Here is a 27,656-nt window from a genome sequence, read left to right as displayed (position 1 = left end):
TTATCTACATAGCTGTGAAATTATTCACTTGGAATTTTGTGTTCAGTTGTGAACATGTGATTACTAAAATTTATCAGAGAATTAGATTAGTTTATTGTGAATAAATGAAAATAATTGCCTCTAAAGTGAAAGGTTATTTGGCAAAGATTTAAAAGTTCAGTTAGCTTAGTTAAAATGTTTAAGTCTGTGCTGTAATAAACTTACTGTGAGGACTAAAAGGAAGATAACTTTATTAGGAAGTCATAGAGGGCTGCTTATAAATGGAAATAGTGGAACATCATCTTATGAAGGAAGTATCTGGTACTGTGTGAAATGCCTTGGCCATTATTTTGTAAGTTTTATTTGATCTTGCAAAAGAAGCAATGGAAAACCTGCGTGATTAAACAAAATGTTGAAAACTGTGTAAATGAGAGGAGTGCTGCATTATCTAGGAGATAAGCAATAGTGTAAAGGTCTAGGCTGTCTGATCATGGGGAATTGGGTTGACTTAAATCCAGAAAGATAGAAAAGGAGAAAAAAAACATTGAGAAAAGTTGAATTTGAATAGATTTTATTGCTGCAGTCACCAGTTCACCCCAGTAATCTGTAGCTACCCTACTGATGGTGGTTTCCACAATGGTAATAAAATTTGTGATGATTCTGTGATTTAAAAGGAAAAAAATATATTCTTTTCTTCTCTTGCCATTCTTTTGTGTTTGATCCCAGATGTTTAGAAGTTCAATTTAAATATATGAAGTATAATGTGAACCTTTTAATGCATCTTTAATTTCAGATCTTGGAGCAAATTATGCTTATTTAAACATCTGAATTAAAGTTAAGTTTAATGACATAGTTAATTCTTTGGGACAAATATATGACTTCTTGCCCCTTTCTGGCCTGTGATTTTCATTCTGAAGTTCCTAGAACTCATGTTTTGCAAATCTCCAGCAGTCTCTGGGTCTAGAGAAATGTGTTGAAGTAAATTCAATGTATTCAATATCCAAGTTTTCTTGAGTAATAATCCTTTGATTTTCAGTTTTTGTGGTGTAAGACATTACTTTGATGTACTGTATTGTCAAGTGTTGTATACAAAAATGTCCCTTGGAATTGACTGAAATTCTGAAATGTTTTAACATGCTTAAAATGTTCCATTATCCTGTGTCATACTTATCAATGTTTTGTTGCTTTTATAGATTATCTTTCTCAAGGGATAGATCTGTCTGGAATAGAAGTAATTGAAAATGACCTGCTTTTTATTGCAAGAGCTCGTCTTGAGGTGGAAAACCAGGCTAAAAGGTTGCTTGAGCAAGGTGTGGAGACTCAGGTAAAATACACTTTGTTCTTTACTTTCTTTCAAAAGTGGAGTGTAAAAGAACTTGAGCTTGATTTCTTTTGCTTTTTGTAGCATTGTCCAGTGTAAATTAAATAAGAAAAAAGTCTTATGTGAGAAATTCTCACACATGACAATATTCAAAGAAATTGACCAAACTGGTCTTGTACAGTATTTGCAAGAATAAAATTTTGCAGGATCTGACCCTGTAATTTGGAAGAAAGTAGGTGCTGATATGAAGACTTTAACTGTAAACACTGTCATAAAAGCTTGATGCATTAAACAGTATATACAGCATTGTCAATATTGCCAAGCTTTTTAGAGAAATAAGAAAAATACAGTTTCTTAAAACTGTAAGAAGATTTCTGCATTTTAGCTGTGCAGAAATATACTGAAAATATTTGAAAGATTTGCATTAAAACTTCAAAGAGTGTTTTAAACTTTGAGGTGAATATTCACTGTAGGGAAATAAAAATGAATGTGCATAATTACATTCATTCATATTAAATGTAATTATCTACATTTTAATAACTTGGCTAAATCTATGAACTATTTGCAGTATCTTTAATACTATTTTATTTCCTTTAAAAAATTGAATGTTCTTTTGTCTATAGGTTTTAAAATTCTTTAAAAACCAAAGTATTTAAAATCCCCATTGCTAGAGTAAGAGCAGAAATCTGGTACACATTTCTATCAAATTGGGATTTTAAATGAAAGAAAAAAGAGGCTTAGAAAAAGACATTGCTATCCTGTTTGTTTCCAAGGGTTAAACTTCTCTGTAAGTAAATATAACATTTGTTTATACTATTGAAGATTGTCATGAAAATAGAATGTGTACAGAATATAAAATCTGTTGAATAAATTGGCTTGGTTAAACAATTGAGGATTAAAATTATCCATATGTCTCAAACTTTTACTTAGACCTGTCATTTCATCTAATTTTCTGCAGTAAGAAGTCATGGTTATGGTAAATACATGTGATTGTTTACTGATAACAAAGTGGTAGGAAAAAAACACCCCATTTTTCACTTGATTACGATTCCAGTGTTGAAACTTCTGGCTATTTGAGCATGTTGCCAAGTGGTGATTGCACTTTTTGCAAGCTATGAAGCATATACGATGTTAAATAAAGATTGGCTGAAGATAGGGCTTAAGAAAAAGCAAGTGGACATTTATTTTAAATGTAGCAAAAGTCTTCATCAGTGTGAACTCCTTCTAGTTTTTCATGTCAGATTTGACCTTCTCCGATAATTTTCTCTTCATATTAAGTACTAAAATGGAACTGACAAAGAAACCCTGGGGAAATCAATCCCACTCCACCTGAAAAATAGACAGATTTATTAGGTGTTTCAGGCTGTCTCCAGGTAATCAAGAGATTATTAAAGTATATGCCTGTTGTGCTTTAGCCAGGGGCCTGTTTCCAACAAATGGAAGAGCATTTGGAAGAAAATTATTAGTGCTTAGTCATATCAGAAACGGGGATGTTTTCATGAAGAGGTGTTGGGTTATACATCACAGGTTTGTTGTTGGATATGATTTGTGAATTCAGTGTTTAGAACAATAGTGTGCTTTAGAAAATACACATACAGACATTGCCCAAGAAATCTAGAATTTGAGATGTGACTAGTGAATAATATGTGTTTGATTCCTATTATTGTAGCTGTGAGTTTTATTAACAAGCTGATTTACATCTGTACCTTCCAAACTCTGAGATTTCCCTTAAGAGTAAATGGGACCTTCATCTTTTTTCCTGCATTAGGTACTACTGAATTCCTCAGATGGAATGTCTTCCTGCTAGTATGTATTCTGGTAGCTAAGTCTGGACCTTTGAGAATAGTGCATCTGTATTAATCCAGGTGGTTCTTCAGTTATTTGATATTCATATTTGCAATTGCAGTTTCAGTTTCTACCCGTGTTTTGATCTGCTGTGTAAATAATGCATGAGATCAGTCACCTACGTAAGAGCAAGATGTATTTCTATATTTCATCTAGCACTTTTCAGCAATGCCTTAAGAGGAAAATTAGCCTTGTGTCTCCATTTTAGAGTATTTCAATGTCCACCTGGAAGAGAAGCAGGAAGTGGAAATTTAAAAAAGTAAAACTGGAAGTATCTAGTTTTAAACGAAAGCCGTTGGAATTTGGTGAATGTAGAATTTGGCTTTTTTTCAGACATGCTGCTAGAAGTTACTCTGTCAAAAAGAACAGAGCTAAAAAGTCTAAACTGCCTAACATTTTTATATATCTCCTTTGTTTAGGAAAGAGACTATTTTTGTTATTTTGGTTATTTTTTTAATGATGTGTAAATTGCATGCTAATGAGCTGTGCACAGATTCCCCCAAGTAATGTCCAGCAGTAGCACACAAATGCAGATACTTACACCTAAGTAATACATTGTCTTTTTCTCTTCAATGTACTTCATGTTTTTATGGCATGTACAACACTGTGATGTTTGTATATTTCTCAGAAAAAATGAAGTCTCTTCCCCCTTTGGAAGTGTGGCATTACCCATTGACTGCTTTAGAAGTGAAGGCTTCCACTCCTGTTCTGGTGGAATCTTAAAGCTGCCATCTGGGTATAAACTAGAAGTGTCTGTCAGTGTGTCTAGACTTAACAGGCTCTCATAGAGCTGACAACCACACTTGTCTTCCTAATCCTTTTAGAAAGAGTAAGCTCTCTTTGGTATTGTTGACAAAAGTAATACCAATAATAGCAAACCTGACCACACAGGGGTACCAGGTTTTATTGATTTGCATTCTTTTTCATACTGAACCTTTCCTCTTGTTTGTTGTCTCTGGAACAAGTACAGCTTTTTTTTACATTAAAAAATTATTAACTAGGTGTACATGCATAAGTGTTCTTGACTAATGCTATTTAGTGCCTGAGAAAAGTGAGGGGAGGATGAAGTGTCTGCATAATTAACCAGTTGTCTGGAGGTGATTATCCAGGAGTTGCTCAATTTATCTCAGTTCAGGGTTCCCTAAGCTGGGTGCTTGTGTAGTATGTCCTGCAGTGTTATGGCAAAACTGGTGAAATTAATCTGAGATCTCTCACAGACCAGCACTTAATCTCTTGTCAAGGATCTCTAATAGGTCTCGTTTCTTATCCCCAAGGGATTGGAGAGCAAAGTACGTACATAATTGACCAGTTTTCCAGACACAGTCATCAAGAAGTTGCATAATTTATTTCATTTCAGGGTGCTGTGGGCTGAGTGCTTATCTACCACAGCTTGAAGGGTTATGGCAAGATTGGTGAAATTATTCTCAAATAATTCATAGGGCAGTGTTCAATATAATCTCAAGGATCTTAAGCAATACATGCACTTATAATCCTGTGGCAGCATTTTCCAGTTGTGCAAATGCACTTCAAGGTATTTAAGATATTCAGATATTAAGAATGGTTGGCACGGGGCTCCATTTTTTGCTTTTTTGATGATATATGGAAAAATATAACAGTGTTGCATTTTTTAATTGCTTCTAATTATTACTCCCAAAAATATTGATGCCTCTTGGAGCATTACTGTCTGGGTAGGGTCCTGTGACTTGAGTTTCTCAGTTTCTTTCAATTTTGCCTACTTTAGCCTGAGTCTGTGTTGCATTGAAACATCCTTTTTTCTACATTAGTTCATGATATTTTAGCACTTTGATTTAAATCAAAGTATACCTGCTGGTTTTTGCTGGTTTAGGGTCATCTTCAGATGAATACTTCATGGTAAAATGGACTGTGCAGGTATATGAGTATTTCTAAAGTTGTCATCTCTGTGGAGATGTGCTTGACTGTAGAACAAAGTCTAATGCTGTAGCAGGATGTGTCTTTGTGTACCCCATGGTTCTATAGGGGCCACTTTAATACTCATCTTTAGTTCATTTAGCTTAGAATCTGTTACATTACCCACACTGACGTACTGCACTAGTCAAAAGCACACTGTTAGTTTCCAGATATTTTTGCCTGCCCTTTGTGCTTTTACGTATTAGCTATCACATTTTGTCATACCTTTTAAATAATATAAGCCCTTATGCACCACAGCATGTCAGTGGGATTGATTACTGTTATATTGATGTACATAACTGCATAGGTATGGTATGCATAATTACAAAATAATCATTACAATAGCAAATAAAGTAGAAAAAAAGAGGAAAAAAACTCCTTCAGTTTGGCTCACAGCCATTCATCTTTTTGTTTCTGTATACTGTTGGTTACCCTCATAAGAACCCTGCAATAACTAGAGTTGAAATGCTACCCGAATATGCTTTATTTAAGTAAAAAAGTAATCATTGCCCTATTCTTTTTTTTTTCCTTTTCTTTTTATTCTGACATTTATTTCTATCTTGGAAGCTAGTAGTTGGAATTTAACCTCGTTACTGTCAAAAATTTAACCAATATAGTGCACTTTAGGCAGTAGTTGTTACATTTCCTTATTATACCACAATCTTGATTCCCTGTGGGAGATCCTGATGGAAACTAGACTGAGACAGTTATTTCATAATAAAGTGATTGACTAAAGTATGATATAGAAATAGAAGGCATTTCTGAATATTTAGTTTGAAGTAAATTATTTGAATCTAGAGTAAGAAGACTGAAATCTTATCTATAATGAGGAAAATTTGAACCTGCTTGCTACTTTTGGCATAAGATGAGGGTGGTAGCTATAGCTGACTTTAAATCATCTTGTTTTGTTTAGTGAAGATGGAGTATGAAATCCAAACCTTTTTATTTAACTTCATGTTAACCACCCATTTTACTGTCTTCTAATTCTAGTGAAAACGGAGAAGACTTATTCCAACATGTTATAGCTGTCATATTGGCTTTCACAAAGATCACAATGGCATTTGAGTCTGTTTAATTAAAATCCTACTAACTTGTACAGACTCTGTTTTTTCTTTTACAGTAGCTGTGTATACATATGGAGAATTAGCACTTAATGTGTTTAAATGTCTTCACAAGTTTTACTCTATCCTAACCTTTAAGTTTCTTTGTCGTAGAAATATACTCATGTTGCATTATTCAATTTTATTTTTCATCTTTAGTCTTATGGTTATGGTTTTCATGATCTTGTTAACTTGCTAAATCAGATTCCTTCATTTGGCCATCTGGTGCATGGCACTACTGAAGGAGTTTTCTATAAATCTAAATTATTTTTTCCTTGAACTGTTCTATTAAGATGTGATACAGCAACGTATGGCTCATCCAACAACCAAAAAATATCTTCCAAATATATATTAGTTATATCCTACATCTGAGTGGTAAACTTCTTGGGGATTAACTGAACCTTGTGAAATTTTCCCTTTACTATTCTGGTCTAAAAGGAGTTCATTTTATCTTAAAGTATGATCTAATGGAACTGAAGTGTTAACCATGCCTCAGTAATTCAAAATCACCAAGCTAAACACTAAGCATGAATTTATACCTCTGAACTATGGATTAAAATAAACCACAGATTTCTCGGCAACATAATCGGCTGATACTGATATAACCTAGAATATCCTTTCAGTTTCCATAGGAACAGATGATAGAATGTTTTGAATCTTGGAATAGCTAAAATGAATGTCTGACTTCAATATAGTTCGCTTTTACTTTGCAGCTTGCAACCTCTGCATGTAAGGGCTAAAAATGTGCATTAAAAAAGAATGGTGGAATATTAGCATAACATATATTAAATTGGTTTTAGGAGCGGCAGTAACAACAGTAACAAAAATAGTATAAAAAATAAAAATGAGGTGTTTCTATGCATAATTATTCAGGTGTTAGCTCTGTGTTTTATTATACAGGTGCAAAAGTGTTTTCAGTTGCATAGGAAAAAAAAACATTAATTTTTCCTTTTTGTTAATGGCTCATTAAATGTTTTATAACAACAAAAAAATAATTCCTTTTGGTCATCTCTAAATTTCATGTCCAGACATTGCTTCATCTCACAGTGTTACACTGTATATGTGTATTTTCTGATTGGAATATTTTGTAGAACACAAGAAAACTTCACATAGCCAAATAGAAAAGATCAGCAAAACTTAAATGGAATATGCAGAGTGTTATTTTGGTGACTATAGCAAAAGATGATTATTGAAGAACAAACAAGGAAAATATGGAGATCTTGTTAACAAACTGTTGGGAAGCTGAGTGCCCATAACCTGAAGCATCGTGCATGCAGGTAGAAATGATAGTGTGTGACTGATTCTTCAGTACTCAGACTCTTTTCATTTTTTGTACCTCAGGTACAAAAGGTGCAACACGTTCTGCATGTAAGGTACTTGATGTTCAAACATTTTGTATGTGGAAATTAGGATGGAAAGAAAAAAAAAAAAAAGAAAAAAAAAAGGTAACGAGTTAATTTGTTAGAAAGTTTATCCAGTGAAGGTTTTTGAGAGAATGGAGCTGCACTGTGCTAATGTAGTTCAAATTGTAACTTTTTCCCCAAGTATTTATATTCCAAGACTGTTTTCAACTACTATTAATATAGAAGACTCGTGAGAGCTGTAGTTGTTGGAACATACGGGCAAGTTTAATAGCAACATTTTGAAAATAGAAGGATTTTAAAATAAAAGTAGTATCTAGGGCTTTCCTGCTCAGTATTAGAATATTGTTTGCTGTTGTAAATGTGTAGAAGATCCCATGTCACATGTTACTTTCTGAATATTGATCCTTTTTCATTAATGATTCTGATTGCAATTTTACAGCATCCTTTAGAAAATTCCACACAGTGTGTATTAGGTGTTTTAGGCAGGTATTAGCAAGCCACATTCCACAAATGGGTAAATACAGAGAAGTTCTAAATGACAAGAAGTAAACAGGAAGATTCTTAACAGGTACTTCAGTTTGCAAGTTTCTATGCTTTAATGATTAGGCAACACTGGTCCTTTTTAACAACAATGGCCTTATTTCATGAAAATGCTTTTTTCCCCCATATGAAAATAACTTTTTTTTTTTTTCTTAAATCCTGGGATCTTCTGCTTTCTCACCCAGTAATATCTTCAACTGTTGTTGTTCATTTACTGAAATATTTTCAGGTCAAGTAGAAAAAGTGTTGTAAAATGAATGTAAATTTTAGTTCAATAATTTCTGTACAGCAGGAAGTTTTCAGGTGTGGGAGTGAGCATAGGGGTCTTGCTAACTGGGCATGGAAGGGCCCCTTGCCTTCCATCTGCCACCTTTCCCAGTCAGCAGCTCTTACTGGGAGTCTGCCTTCCCAGCTCTGAGCTGTTCCATTGCCATGCAGGATGGAATGGCCATGCAGGATGGAATGGCCATGCAGGATGGAATGGCCATGCAGGATGTGCAGCAATGTCACCTGCAGGTGACTCCACAGCCAGTTCTGGCGAACTCCTGCAATATTCAGGATCAGGTTCCACATTATAAAAATAAAGATTTTTATGTACCACATATTGAAGTTATGAAGTGTCTATTAGTAGAACAAACAAAATGCATAGGTTTTCCTTTTTGTGATGTGGCAGTATGGAGAGATACCGTGTTACAGTAAAACCTTCAAATTCGATTAGTTTGGGGTCAGAACTTTTATTCCTGTCTTTTGGATTTTTTTTTTCTTCAAATCATATTAAAGCAGAGAACTGAGAAATGAAGCAGTCATTGTTTCCCAGATTTGGGTTGCTTGACTATCTCAACTGGAGTGGTGGCAATGACAGCAGCTTCCACTGCAGTGTATGTGTCGTGGTTAGGGCATACAGCCATCCTGCCTTCCTCCATCTTTCAGCTGGATACCATTACGCTTCCATTTCCCTAGACTTCAAAATGCCTTCGAAAGTATCCAAATTAACAAATCCTCTCACACTGGACATCTTGCTGCATTACCTCTGTTGATTTCCAAGCTGTGACCCCAGCTGAGCCCACCAGCTGCCTTCTGCAAGCCCTATGTTTGTATCTGAAGTGCTCCTGTAGATCAGCCCACGGCCCAGGTGAGCCCAGCAGAACTGGGAACTGCTGCCTGCCCTGCTGTTCATCTCCCTGCACCTGCTGGAGGAGGTGTTGGCTCAGGGCTTTGGGTGCCTTGGCCAAGGGCGTGATGTTTCTTGTTGATCATCTGTTAGCACTCCTGACTATTAATTGTACGTCTGCTGGACACCTGTTCCACAGAGTAGTCTGCAAAGCAGACAGCCCCAGTGAGATGTTGTCAACAGCAAATGGAGCATGAAACATTCCCTTTTCCATTCCCTCGGTGGCAGGTAGTACACTGTGGTGTAAGGAATTCATAATTAGTTGATACGAGGCATAGACTAAAATGTACTGCCTTTAAGCAAATATTGAAAACAGAAGAAAGCAAGAGACTGTATTTTGAGGAGAAACCTGCTTGGACAGACACATGCATATTTAATCAGTCTTCAATAATTCATGTAATATTAATATGAAGCATATGCTAATACAAGTGTTTAGTAAAATGGCTTTGGCTGAAATTTTAATTCGTAATTGGGAGTTGTTGCCTTTTATTTTATATCTTAAAATTCTTTGGGAAAAGGTAGGATTAGCTTAAGTAAATTATTTAGTATTACTACATCTATGTGTGTTATACATATTTAACTGAAAATAGTTTAGTCCTTAAAGTCACTAAGCTTCTTTAACTAAAAACTGTGTCTGATTTTGCACAATAGTTTTGTACCATGACCTCTTTCAGTGCCTTTCCCAGAGAATCCATCGCAATCTAAACTGTCATTTTTCCGTTTACTGTTTTTCTTATGACAAGGCACTGCTTTGTGTTTGCTAGTCTGAATTGAAAAAAAAAATACAGCTGCAACAAATAGCACAAAATACAGATTAATGTTATAAAAACAGCAAAAAGGGGAGACACTGGTATTGCAGCTCAGTTTTCCAGGCTTCATAACAGTTTATATGTTTGTGATACTTTATTAAAATGATACAGTTAAATCTCTATCTTTACTTTCTAACTTTTCTAACTTGATCCTGTTTTGTAGTGCCACAAAATTCCTCCAGTTTTCATTTAATGGACTTTGAAAAATTTTGGTAGCAACTCTTTGACAAGCTCTTTTACAAATACCAAGTGTTGTGTTTCTTTATGTACAATAAAGATTGTTTGAGCAATTACTTGAATAATCAGTAATTTGCATCTTGAAGCAGGCCCAGCATTTCTGCTGGGTAAACATGTTGGAACTGCAGAAGAAAGGAAAGCATAGTCATCTTTAGAGCCATCTCATGCCAGAAATTTAGATGTGCAGGTCAGCCTCATTCATTTTTCAGAGCTGTAGTTTTGCCCCATAACCATGTGTTATCCAGAATGAAAGGCTTGTAAAAGAGGAGGGAGCATTGAAGTCCTGGGTGAATGCTATTGGGAAAACAGGACTACTCAGGAAGTACCTGAGCATACAGTTTTAGAAGCCCACATTTTAGGGAACATCTCTGCAGGGTAATAGAGATAACATAGTAGCAAAAATAGTAATGAGAGTGTTTTGTCTAATCTAGGCAGAATTAATTCATGCCAAAATACATCCCTTGTCGTGTGTTTGCTGTCGTGTGTTTGCTGAGCCATGCTGAGCTGCACTGCTGTTGTGCCTGTTGGTCTGGCAGAGCAGAAGCATGCAGTGAGTGCTCACACCAAGGGCGAGAGGGGCAGTGTGTCCTTGCTTCATCCTGCTCTTCTTGGTCACAAAGCACTCCCCTAACTGGGTATTGGGTCCCTCTCCAGAGCTCAAATGGTGCTTTGTGCAGCTCTTCCCCTTCAGGAGCAGGGAGGAAGGAAAGCTGGAAGATGAATTCCTTTCAGTCTTTTCCCCTCCCTCCTCCAGCACTGTATATGAGCAAAGCTAGAATACATATGCATTTGGGAAGGAATGTGTGCTGTAGTAGGAGTTATCAGCAAGGAGGATGGGAGGGTGCCATATGTTCTCCTGCACTGCAGGTTTTACTCTTTCCTGGAGATTTGTTCTAAAAGCCTGTCGATTCTAGTCAAAAAAATTTAGTTGTCTTTCGTACTTGATCAGTATTACAGAAGATCTGGCTATTGCTGCTTGGTGTTGCTATCCTTGTGTTTATTGGGATGTAAGCACTGACTTATTTGAGAAAAGCCTACGACACCTTGTTCTTTGTTATTAATGTTAGATGAAGGATTTTCCTGAATTCAGATCTAGGTCAGTGCTTATTATTACTGTTGGGGTTTTTGTGTACTGCATATTGAAAACCATGTTCCTCAAGCACGTCTGTATCACCCAGTAAAAACTTGTGATATGGCAATGTTACTTGGTTGCTTTCTGCTGCAGGTTTGTTTTTTTTTTCTGCATAGAAGATGTTAATTCATGAGGCCTTTTTCATTGTCTTTCTACTGGACTGTTGATTTATCCCCCTTTAAAAAAGGCTAACTAGGAATCTGAATTTCAAAATCGTCTGCAAATAAAAACAAGCAACCTTGCCACAGACTGAAGACTTTTTCACTTGCTGTGTGCTGCTACAGCCTATTCTTCTATCCATTTGGGGAATTCACTCCCCTTGATTTAGGATTAGCATTCCACCACACCTTAGAATTAAATTTAATCTACTTCACAATCAAGGATATTTTTCTCCTTAATAGTAGATATCATTCTTAATAGACACCCTCTGATAGTGTTTTCATATATGGCATGGTGGGAGAGCATCATTGTGGCAAATTTATGTTGCTTCAGTGCAGGTTATAAAACTAAAACAGTATAATTAATAAATTCACAGAATTCTACAGTGAGCTAAGAAACCTTGTTCTGCTGTAGTCTGACTTGTATAGTGCTGGACACAGACTTAAATTCATCAGATGGTGGGCTGTAAGGTGTAGGAATGACAACTATTATGACCTGGACATTATATTCTAAAGCAGGGGATTTGATAATTAGTTAACTTTTATTGGACTGAACAGTGTTGAATTTTAAAACAAATTGTATATCCATGTAAGTAAATAGTCTTTGTTCTGAGATTTGACACAACAAAACTGCTGACAAAAATAAACTGGAGCATTAAAATAATGCCCTGGCTGTAAACATCTGAAAATTGATCTCATGCATATTATTTTAAAATGCAGATTTGCTAATAATGATGTCTGTATTTATATTTTATATTCTCTATTCAATTTAGAAATCTTACAATTTTATAGAATATCTTTGGGATTTTCTCTTCAGTAAAGATAAGTTTTATCATAGATTTTCGTTCTGTTCAGAGCTTTATATTCTTAATTCTAGAACAAGTGATAAGAACCTTTAAAAAATGTTAGGCTGTTGGCTTCAGCTAAAATGTAGGTCTCAGATTAGTTTTGTTAATACGCAGCTGAAATATTTTTCTATACACTGGGAGTACCTCATACTCTGTGCCTTGATAATGGTATGTGGAAAAGCAAACTTAATCCTACATCTTGATAAGTAACTGTACCTACATATAATTTCTCTTGCACATTAAACTTCTCCTGTAAAGACTTTTTTTATTGCATCTGTATACAATTTTTATGAACAAGTGATTAATTCCCTTAATTTTTCTTGAAACTTACACTAGTAAATAAAGTGTGCCTCAGGTAAACGTGCTAAATGTTCTCAAACACTGTTGTTTTTCACACATAATACTATTATGTATTCCAGTTTCCATAAGATATGTTTGCATGCTGAAAAATTTATTTTCTGTATCACACTTATTTATATTTCATGGTAGTTAAGTTCACAGTTTATGTGTCATTCATACAAGGGGAAATACTAGGGGGATAACAGCCGAATTTTAATAATGGATGAGGAATTACTTAGTTGCAGTAGTTTTCCTAAGGCCCTTTTAGTTAAGGATCTCTGTCAACAATCCCTTTGAATCTTTTATACATACTGAAGGTTTTTACCTTGGCTATGAGTATTCAGAGGCGGTCTGGCAAAGCTGATAATACTACTCATAATATAGTGCTCATTTCTACCTTTATGTTTGTGGTTTGTTTGGGATAGGGGAGAAGCTGGGCTAAATTAAAGTTAGGGTTCTAGTTATTGTCCTTGTCTTATGTGTTCTTTGATGTCAACTAGCTGTTCTTTGATGTCAACTAGTTAATCTCTTCTATAGACAAAAACTGCCATGCAGGTTCATACAGGGAGAAACTTTGACACAGAATTCATGAAAGCATGTCGTGGTGTGTAATTGTACGTATGTGCTAAGAATATTATTTTAATTGAGAATTTATTGAATGTTGTCTCTGAGGATCGTTATTATTGTTTTGAAGTCACAGGGAGTTTTTACACAGACTAGTAAAAGTGTGTAGGGAGGCTTTGAAGGACCCTTCCCACCCAAGCTGTTCTGTGATACACTTTACAGAGCATCCAATTGTGCAGCAGCATCACAAGTGAAGCTTACACTGGAGCACAAGGCACATTGTCATAGCCAGGAGTGTTGAGAGGCAGCCTCTTTGTATTCTCCTGAGCTGGGAAAAAATTACACACCTCTGACAGAGGAACTTTATTAATTAAAGACAGAGGGGTGGGTTTTTTTTAAGTATGTGCCCCTAGGCCAGAGACATCTCATGGTTATTGTGAATGGAGTTAATATTCCATATGCCTTAATATGACATTACAGTTTGTCCAGACTACAGTGTCTTAGCTTTGTGAATTCTAAACCTGTCCACCTGTATAAATTGTGTACCATGATGGTTTGCTATCCTCTCTTCTGCCTTTTTTAGGTCCATGAGAATGTTGAATAGAACCAGAATTAGGACAATGAGAGAGAGGTGTTTGAGTGTCATACCCTTGGGTTATCCCACTTTATTCTTTATGTCCATCTTTAGACCATGTTTGCTTGGCTTACTTAAGAAGGTCACTTAAAATAGTGTCAGCCTTGCTTCAAATCAAAACAACGTTTTAAATCTCCTATTCAAATGTACATTTTCTCTGTCACAGAAATAAATTACTTTGGTTTGGCATGAGTTGTTTCTGACAAAGCCGTCTTGGCTATTGTTTAGCACCATATTAAAATTTCCTTGTGCATATCAAAAGGTAATTTAACTGTGCAGTGAAATGTAAATAAGTTATTACTTTGTGGCAATAAGACTTAAAATATTACTGAGCTGTTTGATGGTCCAGTTTTGAAGAACAGAAATGTATGAGATGCTAATTTCAGAATATTTCCAGTGTTATTGACTTTGTCATATGAGTACTTTAAACTCCTTCATGTATTGTTTGCATTTCAACTCAAATTTCTGGGAATTTTCCCGCTTGGGGTGGTAATTAAGGTACTTTCTGGACTTGGTTAGTGGAGCATACTGTAATTAATGAACTTGCAATCACAAAATGTAGATGTATTCTTAAAGTACTACAACTTGGATAACGAAAACATTTACAACCTGTATCATTCATGGAAAACAATAGTACTCCTTAATATAATTTGCAATGAATCAGGGAACTCTTTTTCTCCTTCTTCAGCCCCCGCTGCTGACAGTTATTTTAAGATCAGAATTAACACTTACGTACATACAGCTCTTATAAATCAGATGGATTAAAAAAAGCAAATTTTTGACAATGCTGAAGCTGAAGTACCTTTTCTAAGGTGGGTCACACATCAGCTATAAATTTCTAGCAGAGTTCTTCTGTAATAAAGTGTTTCTGAAAAGCCTTATATTTATGAGAGCACATTATTCTAATTGTTCCAGATTTTTACTTCTGTACATAGCTGTACACATCCATTTAAGAAGTAGGAACAGACATTTTGTGAGCTACTAGTTGATTCTCTTGACAGCCAAATGAGATGATAAAATGGGACTAACATCATCTACTCTGAACCCTCTTTAAAAGATGCACATAGTTGAACACAGTTTGTGACCAGCTGTTAAACTGAATGTCAAAGTGTGCGCATTCAAAAGTTCCATGTTACCTCTCACCCCCCCCGCTCACCTCCCAAGATGTTGGAGATAATACATTTGCTTTTCAAAAAACCAAAGTAAAGGGATGTAGAAGATATTAATGCAATTACGTAAATTTGGAATATGGCCAAATTCACAATACTCTAAACTGTACTCATTCTGTCTCAGTAATAGGATTTAGAAGAATTGAAGAAAAGAGCACAAGAAATTTTAGGAATATAAGCCCACTGTCACAAGAACAAATATCTGAAATATTGAGGTTATTTAGTATAGAAGGTAAATAGGTTGGGCATATAATATACATACAAGCATATAAAACAGTGACTGATGCAGAGAAGATGGAATTCTTTAGACTTTGCAGTTTTCTAACTAGGTCACACAGTAGTTGTCCAACAGAGGGTTTCAGAGTAGTAAACAATTTCTACAACATGTTTGTTACAAAAGTCACAGTGGTAAGAAAAATGATTTGATAAGTATTATCTTTAGTACCAATGCAGATGCTAATATAGAACATCTCTGAAACAGTGACATTTAAAATGTAAATTTCAAGAATTTAATGTGTGTCATTTATGGACAATATTTCCATTTAAAATCTGAGAAATCTCTGAAGAGGTCTCTGTATCTCCATCTCTCTTAAGATAGATGGACCTTTGTTCCATTTAGTTTTCAATATTAATTCACACTCAACAGAAAATCTCTGGTGTGTTGTAGAGTCTTGGCAATATAGTCAAAACTCCTTGTCATGAGGAGCTTGATTAATCATTTTACAGTTAACTTTAAAAATAAAGTACACTTGCTCATAATACTCGTCTGCTCTGCTTTCTCAGTAATGCCAAAGAATGCAAAAAGAGAGTAACAAAAATTGCATTACCATTATTTTTGTAAAAAATGTTAGAGGAAAAATTGTTAACCACTGGTAACTTCTTTGCTAATGAGAATGTTAGACTGCATGTGCCTGCGTTTAGGAAAGAGGACATGCTAGGATGTGTTTAGTCTTTTGAGAATAGCTAAGTCCTGAAAGTCCAAGTGGTGGTAAGGTGTTCAAATGGAAGTATTCTTGTATATTTTGCAATTTACTTTTTTTTCAAGATCTTCAACAGCATTTCAGTGCTTATTACCTGTTTCACAGACATTGATGACCTTTACTACAGTGTGAAAGCATATTTGTATATGACAGCTAGTTAGGTTGGAGGAAAATAATAGATTTTTTTCAGGAGTTTATAAAGGTCTGCTTTACCAACTTCTGACACAATTTATTATGTAAGATAACAATATTTTAACAGTGGCATTATGTTAAAATTCAAACTCTCTGTCATGCTTTAATGTACCCATAATGTCAAGACTTGGCTGGCATATATGTTGTCAAGAGGTCAGTGAAGAATTACTTTTGGGTATAGCTCAAGTGTGCAGAGATTACAGTTTCAGTAATGTGGTAATTCTGTTATGTTCTTCAAGTAGGCTCCTTTTCCTAGGTAACTGTCATTGTGAACTCAGGTAAATAGAGACCTTCTCTGGAGTTTTCAAATTTGAGTTCTGAAATTAGTATTTTCTTGGCAAATTTGAAAAATAAGCATTAAAAGACACTTAAATATATGCGTATATACAAAATTCACTCTTGTTCACTCTTGGTTGCTGACTGTGGCAAGTTAACTCCAGCAGTGTGCTTATATATGACATAAGTGATGTCACAATGTTTATCCAAATGACATTGTCACAGGAAATAGCTATTATTAGCCTGAATGTTTCCCTTTTAGGAATCCTTTCAAACTTGATCCTGCCTCTTTGAGTTTATTTTGATACAAGTCCCTGAAAAGGTCATGCCCTTTGATTACAAAATCTTTTCCTGGTTTTTTTTTTTTTTTTTGCTTTTAAAAGCAAGCTAATGACGCTTGACCATAATTAGATCCTCTGTCTTGCTGATGACCCAGAGAAATGTTTATCACCCAAGAAAGTTAGATAAAGTCCCTGATCTAGAGTTTTTGTAAAAGTGATATCATATTAGGTGTCAGAACAATTCCACAAAGTTCAGAGGCATTCTGAGGAATTATGAGAAGATTTGTGTTGAGTTAACCTAGAGTTCGTTTAGCTTAACCCCAGCTGTTTGGAGCTCTGAAGTCAGAAGTTACTGTAAGAGTAAAAAATCTGTGTAGTAAACATCCATTGTGATGATTGTTTTGTAGGGATAGATTACATGATACTGAATGAAGCGTAGGCAAATAGGTATTCCTTTGCTGTAGCCACATAAGAGAATGGATCTGACTGAACAAATGCAGGCTTTTTTTACATGAGATACAGATGGGTTTTGTACCTTCTTGAGCCCTTTTAAATGCTGTGTTAAGACTTAAAACCTATATTAGAAACAAGGCTTAGCATTGAAAATGCTGGGATTAGTTTTCTTTAATGAAAAGCATCCTATGTTTTAGGGTGTAAATCCATGTTTAAATTACCTCTCCTTGGAGAGTGATCTTAATGCCTACTGATGAAACTCAGTACTTTACTGATTCTGGAGCCATTCAAGATCCTTTATTCTAAGAATCGTTCAATCATCATCATCCCTACTGGGTGAAAGATGACACATTACACAGCACAGTTTACGATACTAGATCAGGATTAGAGTTACACCTTCAATTCTCATTGCCAGTTTGGAATGGATGCATAGGGCTGTGCAACATTTAGACCTGGGGAAGAAACTGATGTATTTTAGGATTTATTCCTACATTATCAAATCATCCTTTGATCCCTTACAAGGTTAAAGAATATTCTGTTGCCCTTGAGATTCTGTATACAGACAGACACAAGTATTTTCACTGATGTAATGATTCAACAAGCAAAGTTCAAATGATCAATAAGAAACCATCATTTCTGCAATGCTGCCTTATGTTCTTTGCCAGCAAACAAGGAGATATAACAAGGATCCATCATTTCTCTAGAGAAACAGCGCAAGTCAATAAGGCAGGTGGAGGATTCAGATTATGGGAACCCTTGCCATAGCTTTGCTTGTCTTATGTTTGTCAAAAAAAAAAAAAGTAGAAATTCTAGTCTATCATTCTGGAATGTTGTATTTTTGAATACTTTGCAGACTGTGCACTGTACGTCTTCAAAATAAACCCTTTTAAAAAAAATTCTTTTTCAGTTGCACTCCATTTTAAATCACAGGGGTGAACAGAAATGCCAGCAATTTAGTGCATTTTGCTAGAAGATCCCTCTCCAGGGAAGAGGCTCATGCACCATGGTTTAATTCAGAAAAGAAAACAAGTCTAAATTACTATAATCATTGAATTTTTGTTCAGATTGATGATAAAGAGCTGATCCTCTAGAGCTTTAATATTTGTATCAGTGTCTCTAAGGATCTGATGGGTAAAGAATGAGCAAAATGTCTAAAGCCTTCTTGATGACAACTGCCCATTAGGAACAAATATACATAATTTTATTCCAACCAGCGGAACCACTGCTTCTGAGGCTGTCCTGGGTGTGTGAATGGTGTGGTAATTCTTTTTTCTGGGCTTAGTCAGTAGATAGGCCTGTAGGAGAGATACCCATTTGTAAATCAAAATCTGGATCTAGAATCTATCATAAGGACCAGAAAGTGTATCTGGGATGGTTGGGAAGCTGTGGGAGATTCCAGATGACAGCATGGTTTCAATATTTTACTGCCCTCTGTGAGTTAGAGGTTAGAGGGGTGTAGTGGTTGTGTAACAAAGAAACCTTTAGCTGCTTATTAATTGTACAGCTTGAAAAGGTAAACTGTATGGAGTTGTTTATTTGGCTTAAAGCTATCTCTGTGTTTCTGCATGGAATGAGATGTTACAAGACAGCTTGCTGAGGAGTGGCAAAAAGCTGACAGTTTCTACAGTTCATTTATTCTGTATGTTCTGTATAGCTTGTAGAGCAGTCTTCTCTATCTTGACCCTTTCACAGCTTGTTGTGTGAATGTCTTGACTGTGTTTTGGTGTTAAATAGCTGTTGATAGATGCTTTTCTGTAAACCTGTTGTGTTTTAAATATTCAGACTTTGTCTCAGTTGGTCTGATAGTAGACCAACTGGTGCTAGAGTCAGAACTCCTAATGAAATGTTTATTATTTCTTGTAATTGTTAGAAGTTGATGAATTTACCACATATTTCCACCCCCAAAGAACTGATTGTGCAAAAGCAGTAGTCAGTAGCAAACCTTTTAGTGGGCTGTGCTTAACCATGCTGTGTTAACAGACTGTTTTAAGTTGATTCAACTACTGCTAATTTTTGTGTAAACCTTTCCCTCTAGAATTCTGCCAAAACGTATAGTTTGATACAACTTGAAAATACTCTGGCTGCTCTTTGCTTATTATTTGGCTATATCTAAATTCAGAGAGACATGCTAAGGCCATCTTTGAGATTGTTTCTTCCTTGCCAAAAACCCCCCAGTTGTGCATTAGAGAAGAATACTGTTTATGATCTGCTGCAGGCAGAGTATCCTGAATGTGGTAACTGATTTATCTCCTGCTCTACCACAGACCTGCACGTGGTGTGGGGATGTAGAAGGCAAAGCAGAGCTGCCTATTTTCTCAAAATCTGCAAGAGAAGGTTTGTGACATACATAGTTTCACACACATGAAGGCTAAAAAGATCCACTAAAACTGTAGTACTCTTTCTTACATTTTAGACCTTCCCACCTATTAGTCACTACTGCTGTAGATTTTCTCAGGAAACATGTTTTTTTACATGGCCTTCAGAAGTATTTTGTAGTGCCCTCTCTTTAGAATTCATTACCTTTTGAAGAAATGTTGATAAGTAATGAAGACTCTATAATTAAAAAGTAATCTTGAATTTTCACTTGCCTTTAGTTTTCACTGGAATAATTAGGAGTTGTTTTGTACCTGTTAGATGAGTATTAGTAAAAATAATGTAGAGGAGAGAGAAGGCAAGGAAGGTAAAAATAGCAGAAGGTATAGTTGAATATAATCTGTGGTTATAGTGAATAGCTGTAGTAGGCTTTTTAGTGGAAAAAAAGGCAAATTTTTATTTCCAAGGATTAAAGCACATAGCTTGTATTTAATTTTGTGGTAAGTTTTTATGTTATTTGTGTGAATCCAGCCCTATAACAAGCATCAATGTGTCATCAGAATTCATACATAAATTACAATTATTTTTTTCTTTGTTTTGCCCTTTTTCTATCAAGCCAAAGAGAGTAAGGCATTCTTTTTACCTTTTCTCAATCTATGGATCATCTCTTTCAGTCTGGCTTCTAAGATGCTGCTGTTTGCCACCTCCTTCCCAGCTGTTCACTAGAAGATTCAGGACTGAAGCCAATTCATTTGCTTTCCTACTTTATTACCAAAAATGGCAAAATTTTGCCAATGTTGTCATTTTCTCATCTCAATAATGGATAATAAAATTGCACATGGGAGTTTTTGCATATCTTCAATTTTTTGAGTGTGGGTGGAATACTATTTCAGACTCTTACTCTGAAATGCTAAAACATGAGAGACTGTATTATTTTTTTTCCATGATAACCAATATTTTTAGCTTATTTCTGATTCATCTGAATCTGAGATAAGATATCAAAGGCACAGATACAATGCTTTAAACACCTTGGGAAGACAAAGTGTTTCAGACACTTGCTGTGTAGACAAGAGGGGACAACCCTCCCCAGACTTTTGGAAATGTATGGTTTTTATTTTGGCATTTTACCAGAGAAGGAAGTTTCTTGACATCAGCTGTAATTGAGTTTCCTAGGAACTAGTGTGGAAGACGAATTCTATTGAATTTAAGGACATCTGAATGCTGTACTGTACTGGGTACTTTGATTTTATTGCATTTTTAAATGCTCTATAGGTTTATTTAAAAAATGTTTGGACAAAAATTTTTTAAAAGACAGGTGAAGAGCAAAACCTCTTCAGAACCCTATAATATTCAGGGTGAGATATAGACATCGTGAGGAATTACTAATATTACTTAATTGGAAGTAGTAAACTCTCGCACACCATGTTGCTGATGTGAAGGGATCTGTAGTCTTCCCCTGAAGACTACAACTTTGCAATGAAATCATACGACTAACACCATTCCTCCTTTAGTTTAAGGTTGTCTCCGTTCTTATTAATGAAAACATAGGTGGCCATCAAACAGTTTTGTTTAAGAAAAACTCTGAATTGTGAGTTACTATGGATTTTGAGATGAAAAGGGAGTATGATATACATGACTCAAGAATCAGTATAAGTACGTACATATCATCTCTTATGTAAGTAAGATTGTATAATCGTTAAGAGGCAAAGAACATTTTTGTAAATGAGATGCAATTTGATTTAAAGAATTTTTTTAAAAGATTAGGTAACTTATCCACAAATTTATCTGTTAGGTGATTGATATTTTAAGGGAGAAAATGTACTAGTGAAAAATGCAATGCTTGTGTTTCAACAGATAGCAAAGCACTTTTCCTTATTATAGTCAATGTAACAGTGTAGATGCATGTGAGACAATACCTGTGTACAGGTACTGTATAGATATACAATAGCAGGATTTTCAGGATTGTCAGCTGGAGGAGGTGCTGCTTTGACAGCAGGAGCAGCAGGTTTTCTGACCAGGCTAGCACTGTGAGAAAAAGAGCTCAGCTGCTTCTTGCTTGAGATTAATTGCCCAATTTTCATTTATTACTGTGGGCATTCTTGCCTTTTTCTACATTTTCTCTGTGCAAATCATCTTCCTGAGAATAATCAAGATCAATTAAACCAGTCAGTGATGAAAAACTGAAAACTGGGAGTTATTACAATGATTAGCAGCAATATGGGATATTAGATGATGGGTGACAGAAGTCCAAAATGAAACATATTGATGAAACAACTATTGAAGTGTTCCTTTACCACTAAGCAGTCACATTACTGGGGAGTGTCAGTAATTAGAAGTTAGGCTATCTGGGAGTAAGTGCAGCATCTGTAATTTTGGAACACATCTTGAAGGGTAAAAGAATCTTTCAAATACTTCTTTGGCATTCCCAGTCATGTTGGTATGTTAGTATTTTATAGTTCTGAAAGCAAATGTCTTTCTGAGGTAACAAATCTTTTAGCCTTCCAAATTATTGATTGAATTTTAGTTTTCCTTGTAACATCTGTGTTAAAATACATTAGATACTATTTAAAAATGGTAATGTGTGACAGGAATATGTAATACATGAAGAAGACTTCTACTGATTGACAGTGAAAAATTTAACCATTGTTTCTAGAACTTCTCAGCTACCACATTTAATCCTTTAAAGGCAAATTTTTGGGTCTATCTAGTTTGGTTTTTAAAAAAGTACTTGGATGCTGGAAGAGAATATGTAACTTATTCTCTCCTGGAAAAGGGAATTACTCTTCTGGTAATTTCATGCAGTGTTCAGAAGAGAATGTTCTCCTTCCACAGAATATTCCTTGTCAACATAGTTCTTTGGGTTGCAGATTTTAAGCAGGATATCTGTACTTAGGAGGATGTGCTGTCATGGCAATCAACCTTTATTCTGCAGCCACATGTAGCCCCTTGGGGCAGTGACCCAGGGTAGTGTCTGGCTCTGAGAACTCCCTGCATGCCGGGCCGTGTGGCGAGGGCAGTGCTTCCCGTGGCGAGCGCCTTGGTGATGCTCCCCCAGTACACTGCTGTGCACAGGCCTTAAAATGGTTGCATATATGAACATGGCCCGTGGTCACAGCCTCTCTTGGTGTCCCAGAAGTGCTCATGACCATGTGTGTGCTGACTCTGCCTCTTGACCAGCACAGGTTTCTCAAGAGTGAGTTCTGTCAGACCGGCTTAGTTTCCTTCTGTTAAAGGTGTTTGGTTTAGTGGATGGAGGTGTGATAGGTGGGGTCTGTTATTTTGTCTGTAACATTTCTTTACCTGTGGCATTTTTAAATTCACCGAGGAAGGATAATCTAGACCTAATAAGGACAACCTTAAGCCTCCTACAAGATCAGTGCAGAACAGTTTGGAAAATGATACACAGTGTCAATTCTCTTCTAAAATGGAACAATGTATCAAATGAAGTTCTGCAGGGATTTGCCCCAGGGCTAGCACTATTCAGTGCTTGCATTAATGGTCTGGATGATGGAATACAGAATATACTTATTAAATTTGTAGGCTACACTTGTCTAAGGAGGATTAAGAGGTCTTGTAAGGACAGAATTAAAATGATCATGAGGAACTGATTTGAAAAAATAGGATGCTATTGAAAAGGAACTGTGTAAGGTACTGCATGAAGAAAAGGAACAAGAGAAGAAAAGCATGGCTATGTAACAGAAACAGCTGTGTGGACAGGAGACCTGCAGAAGGGGATTTTAAGGTTATAGTAGATTACAAGCTGAATGTCAGCCATGTCAAATAGCTACAAAGGAGGAAAATATTGTACTGGGAGATGTAAACAAACGTATACCTGGAGGAATCCCTTAGCTCTGCTCAGTAGAGTGACCTTTATACTCTACTCAGCCCTGGGGGTTCTAGTAGTGAATTCAACATGTCAAGAAGGATGTGAGCTAACCTGAGAGGTAGTCGAGTGGTGAGCAATGATAACTAGACTTACAAATAACAGTTTGAGTAAATTTCTGCTAGATGGCTTGTATTTTCATCTGTAGTGACTGTTGTTTTATAGAAGGAGAGTAATCTTGAACTACTTCTGAAGATTTTTTCAGTCTGTATGGTAAATTGAGACATGGTGTCCTGGAACTGACACCAGAACTGATCATCCAGTGCCCTGATTGTAGTGGGTACTCACATAAGGGCTCAGCTGAGGGCCAACCTCAGTATGCCTGAGGGCCAACTCCCCAGCAAGTGTCACATCTCTGACATATAACACCACTCGTGTGTGTGTGCTGTAGTCTTTTCACAGGGTAGGGAACGCGGCCTGTGGCCCTTCTCTGCACCTGCATGAAGGCAAGTGGTGCCCCAGCCAGAAGGTTTGGACATCCCTGTGTTTGCTTCATGATTTACAGTTGACAAGACACTTGCATTTTTAATGGATTTCAAATTTCACTAATGGAAAATATTTGCTGCTATGAACAAAGTAAATCACCTTGTTGACAATTCAATACTGTATTTCACACACTGGTAAGTTTATAAATCTGTTGGCACACTACTTGATGGGGTTGAAGGGCATTTGATACCACCATTTGATATTGCTCTCTCACGTATCTCGACTGGCAGCCTGCTTTATGAATGACAAAAAAAAGGAATCATGGTTTGTCAAAATGCTGAAAATCTGAATGATGACATTTTTAGGTAACTCTTACCTGGAGCCCTCTTACCTGCAAAGACATCAGTGGCTGTTTGTGATAAGCAAATCACTAGAGAAACCAGTAACATTTTTGTTAAATAGAAGATAAAGAAACTTTTAAAAACAACTAAAATAATAAAATTTGCTGAAGAAAAAAAAATGTATCATGTTTCAAATCAGGAAAACAAAAATGTTAAAATAATTGCTTGTTGGACAGACAAAATGGGTATTATGTTTGTTAAGTAGAGCAGGGAGGAATTTATGTTCTTGAAAACAAGGAATGGTGTCTGAGAAAAGGGTGCTCCAATGATGAGTGCTGTAGAGATCCAAGTCTGAATAATATATTGTCCCAAGTAAAAGTATATGTTTCAATAATACTAGACCTTCAGAAATATGTGTGGATCTGTGTGCTTTAACTATCTGTTGGTATTTACTAAAACTTTTAAATTAGAGCATGAGGTTGAAATGGAGTACATATGTTTGTGGTTTTCTGGGACTCTCTGTATGTCTAAGAAATGCTTTGCACACAATGTCAAAAATAATTAAAGGAACTCTGTTGGCCTTTTGAGGGGTAATGTTCTTCTAAGATATTGCAAATAATTTGAAAGGATCCAGTCAGGAATTTCTCTCAAAATATTTGTGCTGTACTCACCACACCCACTCAATTGCTTAATATAAGATTGTGTTGAAAAGCTTGTGTGCAGATGCAGAGATAACAGTCATGTAAAGAAATGGTAGAGTGTAGCTCACATCTTAGGAATTTAAATGCACATTATGGGTAGATAATTTTTGCGTGCAGTAGTTAACACACATATCATAACAAGTTTCAAGTTTCTTTATTGGAGATTGTTTCTTGAAAATGAGTCATACTGGAGATGAGTGAAGATGGACACAGTACTTGTGTAGGTTAAGTGGAGCTGCAGAACTTTAGCAGCAGGCACAATGTAAATTTATACATAAAAACCTCAGTGCACTGCAGAACTTAGTGCTTGCAGTAACACAGCATCATACTATATTAATAAACTGAAGGGGACAGTAGACAATTTCCTTCAGTTGTCAGTTCCCCACATCTCTCCGTTCTATCAGCTGTATCTTTTCTCTGCTGGAGATACTGTCATTATGTTCAAACTGGAATTGTGTGGTTTTGATCTTAACTTGTTTAGTGTGTAACAGAATTATTAAAAAATGTGTACAACATACTAGTGATCCTGGTATGAACCTGTGTGAATACAGATAAAGCACACTCTGCCATACTGAAGATCTGTTTCTGGAAATTCCTCAGAGTATCCATAAAAGAAAAAAAATAGTGAATTTCAGTCATTGGACATTTTGGCAACAGTCCACAATTTAAATGGCATTTTACTCTTTATTCACGATGTCTGTCTCACCAGAAAATGAAGACAACTTTTTTATATTTGGCTTGGTAACTAGAGGTACTAAATTATGTGTATATAACATCAAAGCTAAAATAATAATTTAGTTTTCTCAAAAAGTGAGTTTCTGACATCACATGAAACTTGTCTAATGTCCAAAAGAGACCTTGTGCATAGTTTTATGTATCATTTCGTGTCTTTACTTTTTGTCAGTCCATGGGGTTTTATTTACTGGTACATAGCTAGGAAAATACAATTTTTAGCTGACATGCTCAGCCGTCAGCTTTTGTTTAGGCCATGTGTGAGCTATTACAAATATCTGCATGTTTTTTAATGGACTGGTTCAGAGAAAGTACTAAATTGCAACATTTAATCAGATTAATTCTCAATATTGATGAGAAATCAGTAAGCATCTTTTCTGATTATGTGTGTTCCCCAGGCATCCAGTAGGAAGTCAGCTTCCAAGACTGAGAAACTTTTATACATCTTCCAGAAGTTCCCTGTGGCAAATTTCATATTTACTGCATAGCAAAAATGGAGCTACTGTTCTCTTGTACTCTGTATTTTATGCTTTGAGCTGAGGGACTGGCATTTTCAGTAAAAGTTTACTGGAATTTGGTCTATCTCTCCACATTAGATAACTCCATAATCTGTGTTACCAGAGTTCCTTATGTTTCTGTTGCTGTTACTCCTACAACACCTTTGTGACAGAGGTGAAATACTGACATCAGTGTTTTTGAGGTGAAGAACAGAAGCCCAGAGAGCGAGAGGTCATGCACAGATTTATAATGCTCCCAGGTCTTGCCATGCACAGTATGGGTTGTGGTGGTGGGGAGTGTGGTGTGAGGTACAGGACTAGGGTTCACAAAACCACTTCAATCTTCTGGGTGAATAAAGTGAGCTGAGTTAAGCACTTGGTGAATTCAGCGCTGAAGAATGAGATTTGCAGTAGAGAATGTCACTGTATCAAAACTGAACCTAAGCACACATTTACAGCTCTTGTAGGGGTGGTTTTGCTGGGTTTCACCAGTTGCAACCTTTCCTGAGCATGAGTACCTGGGGCTTCCTTCTACGCATGGGTGACTGCTTCTTTAGCTGCACAAGTGATGAAAACAGTGAAAGTGCTGGAGGAGAAGTGTTAAAACACTTCAGGAAGTTGGAACAAAGGCCAGGGTCATCCTAAGCCTGAAGGGTTTTGCCTTGTGTCTCAGATGGGAGGGAGTGACCTGCCCTTGGACACCAGGCAGGGCTGGGGTGCTCACACACTGCTGTGACTGCCCAAGGTCTCGGAACAGCTAAGGCATGGTGATTTTACATGCTTATCATTTACTTGTGTAGACAAGACAATTTGTTTGTGCTTAGAGGTTGGATCTACTTAATAGATGGTGTAGACCCAAGGGATGTGATACTTACGGGGCAAAGGGAAAAATAATTGTAGTCCAGTGTGGACACTATATTCGGGAAGTTCTGCTCTTGTCTCATTTTGTGAATTTAGTCCTCAGTGACTTGCTGAAAATCACATCTTACATGGCTAAGTCTGAACTCCAGTAAATAGACTTTTTTTTCCTCCCTATAACTTAAAAACAGACTTAAGTCATTGAAAGAACTGCTATTTCACAGACTGTTCATTAATTGTGCTGGTATTACTTCTTACCCAAGAATTCACATAGTTGAAACTGATGCTAAAAATAAGCTTTCCCATCCTCTGGTGATTTAAACCCACAAAGGGGGAAGGGACAGCAAACAGCATCTTTTAGTATCACTTCCTTTCTGCTGCTGCTCTGGCTATGATACAGAGGCAGTTTAGTTAGGCATTCCCCCATCCCTGCCTTTTTTTTTTTTTTAATCTTCCCTTCTTTTGCTACTCAAAGTAATTTTTTAAAATAGAAATATAGAAGACAGAAGCAGTGATTGCTGCAAGAAAGTACTATGGAAACCTGTCACGACAACAGTTTCAAACGAAAGTGAATCTCTAGCTGT

At 36.2% G+C, this 27,656-nt stretch overlaps 1 protein-coding gene across 1 annotated transcript in view; it reads left to right on the top strand.

The window, feature by feature from the left end:
* COG5 (component of oligomeric golgi complex 5) overlaps positions 1-27,656 on the top strand; it is a 172,640-nt gene that overhangs the window by 70,946 nt on the left and 74,038 nt on the right. Inside the window, exon 7 of the mRNA XM_085040853.1 lies at positions 1,173-1,303. Within this exon, the coding sequence (XP_084896979.1) occupies positions 1,173-1,303 (131 nt within the window). The remainder of the gene's footprint in view (positions 1-1,172; positions 1,304-27,656) is intronic.

Source organism: Lichenostomus cassidix, chromosome 1Aa, assembly GCF_008360975.1.
Source record: "Lichenostomus cassidix isolate B80296 chromosome 1Aa, HeHo_3.0, whole genome shotgun sequence".
NCBI classification, from domain to species: domain Eukaryota; kingdom Metazoa; phylum Chordata; class Aves; order Passeriformes; family Meliphagidae; genus Lichenostomus; species Lichenostomus cassidix.
Note: the sequence above shows the minus strand (reverse complement) of the source record. Positions and strands in the feature narration are given on the sequence as shown.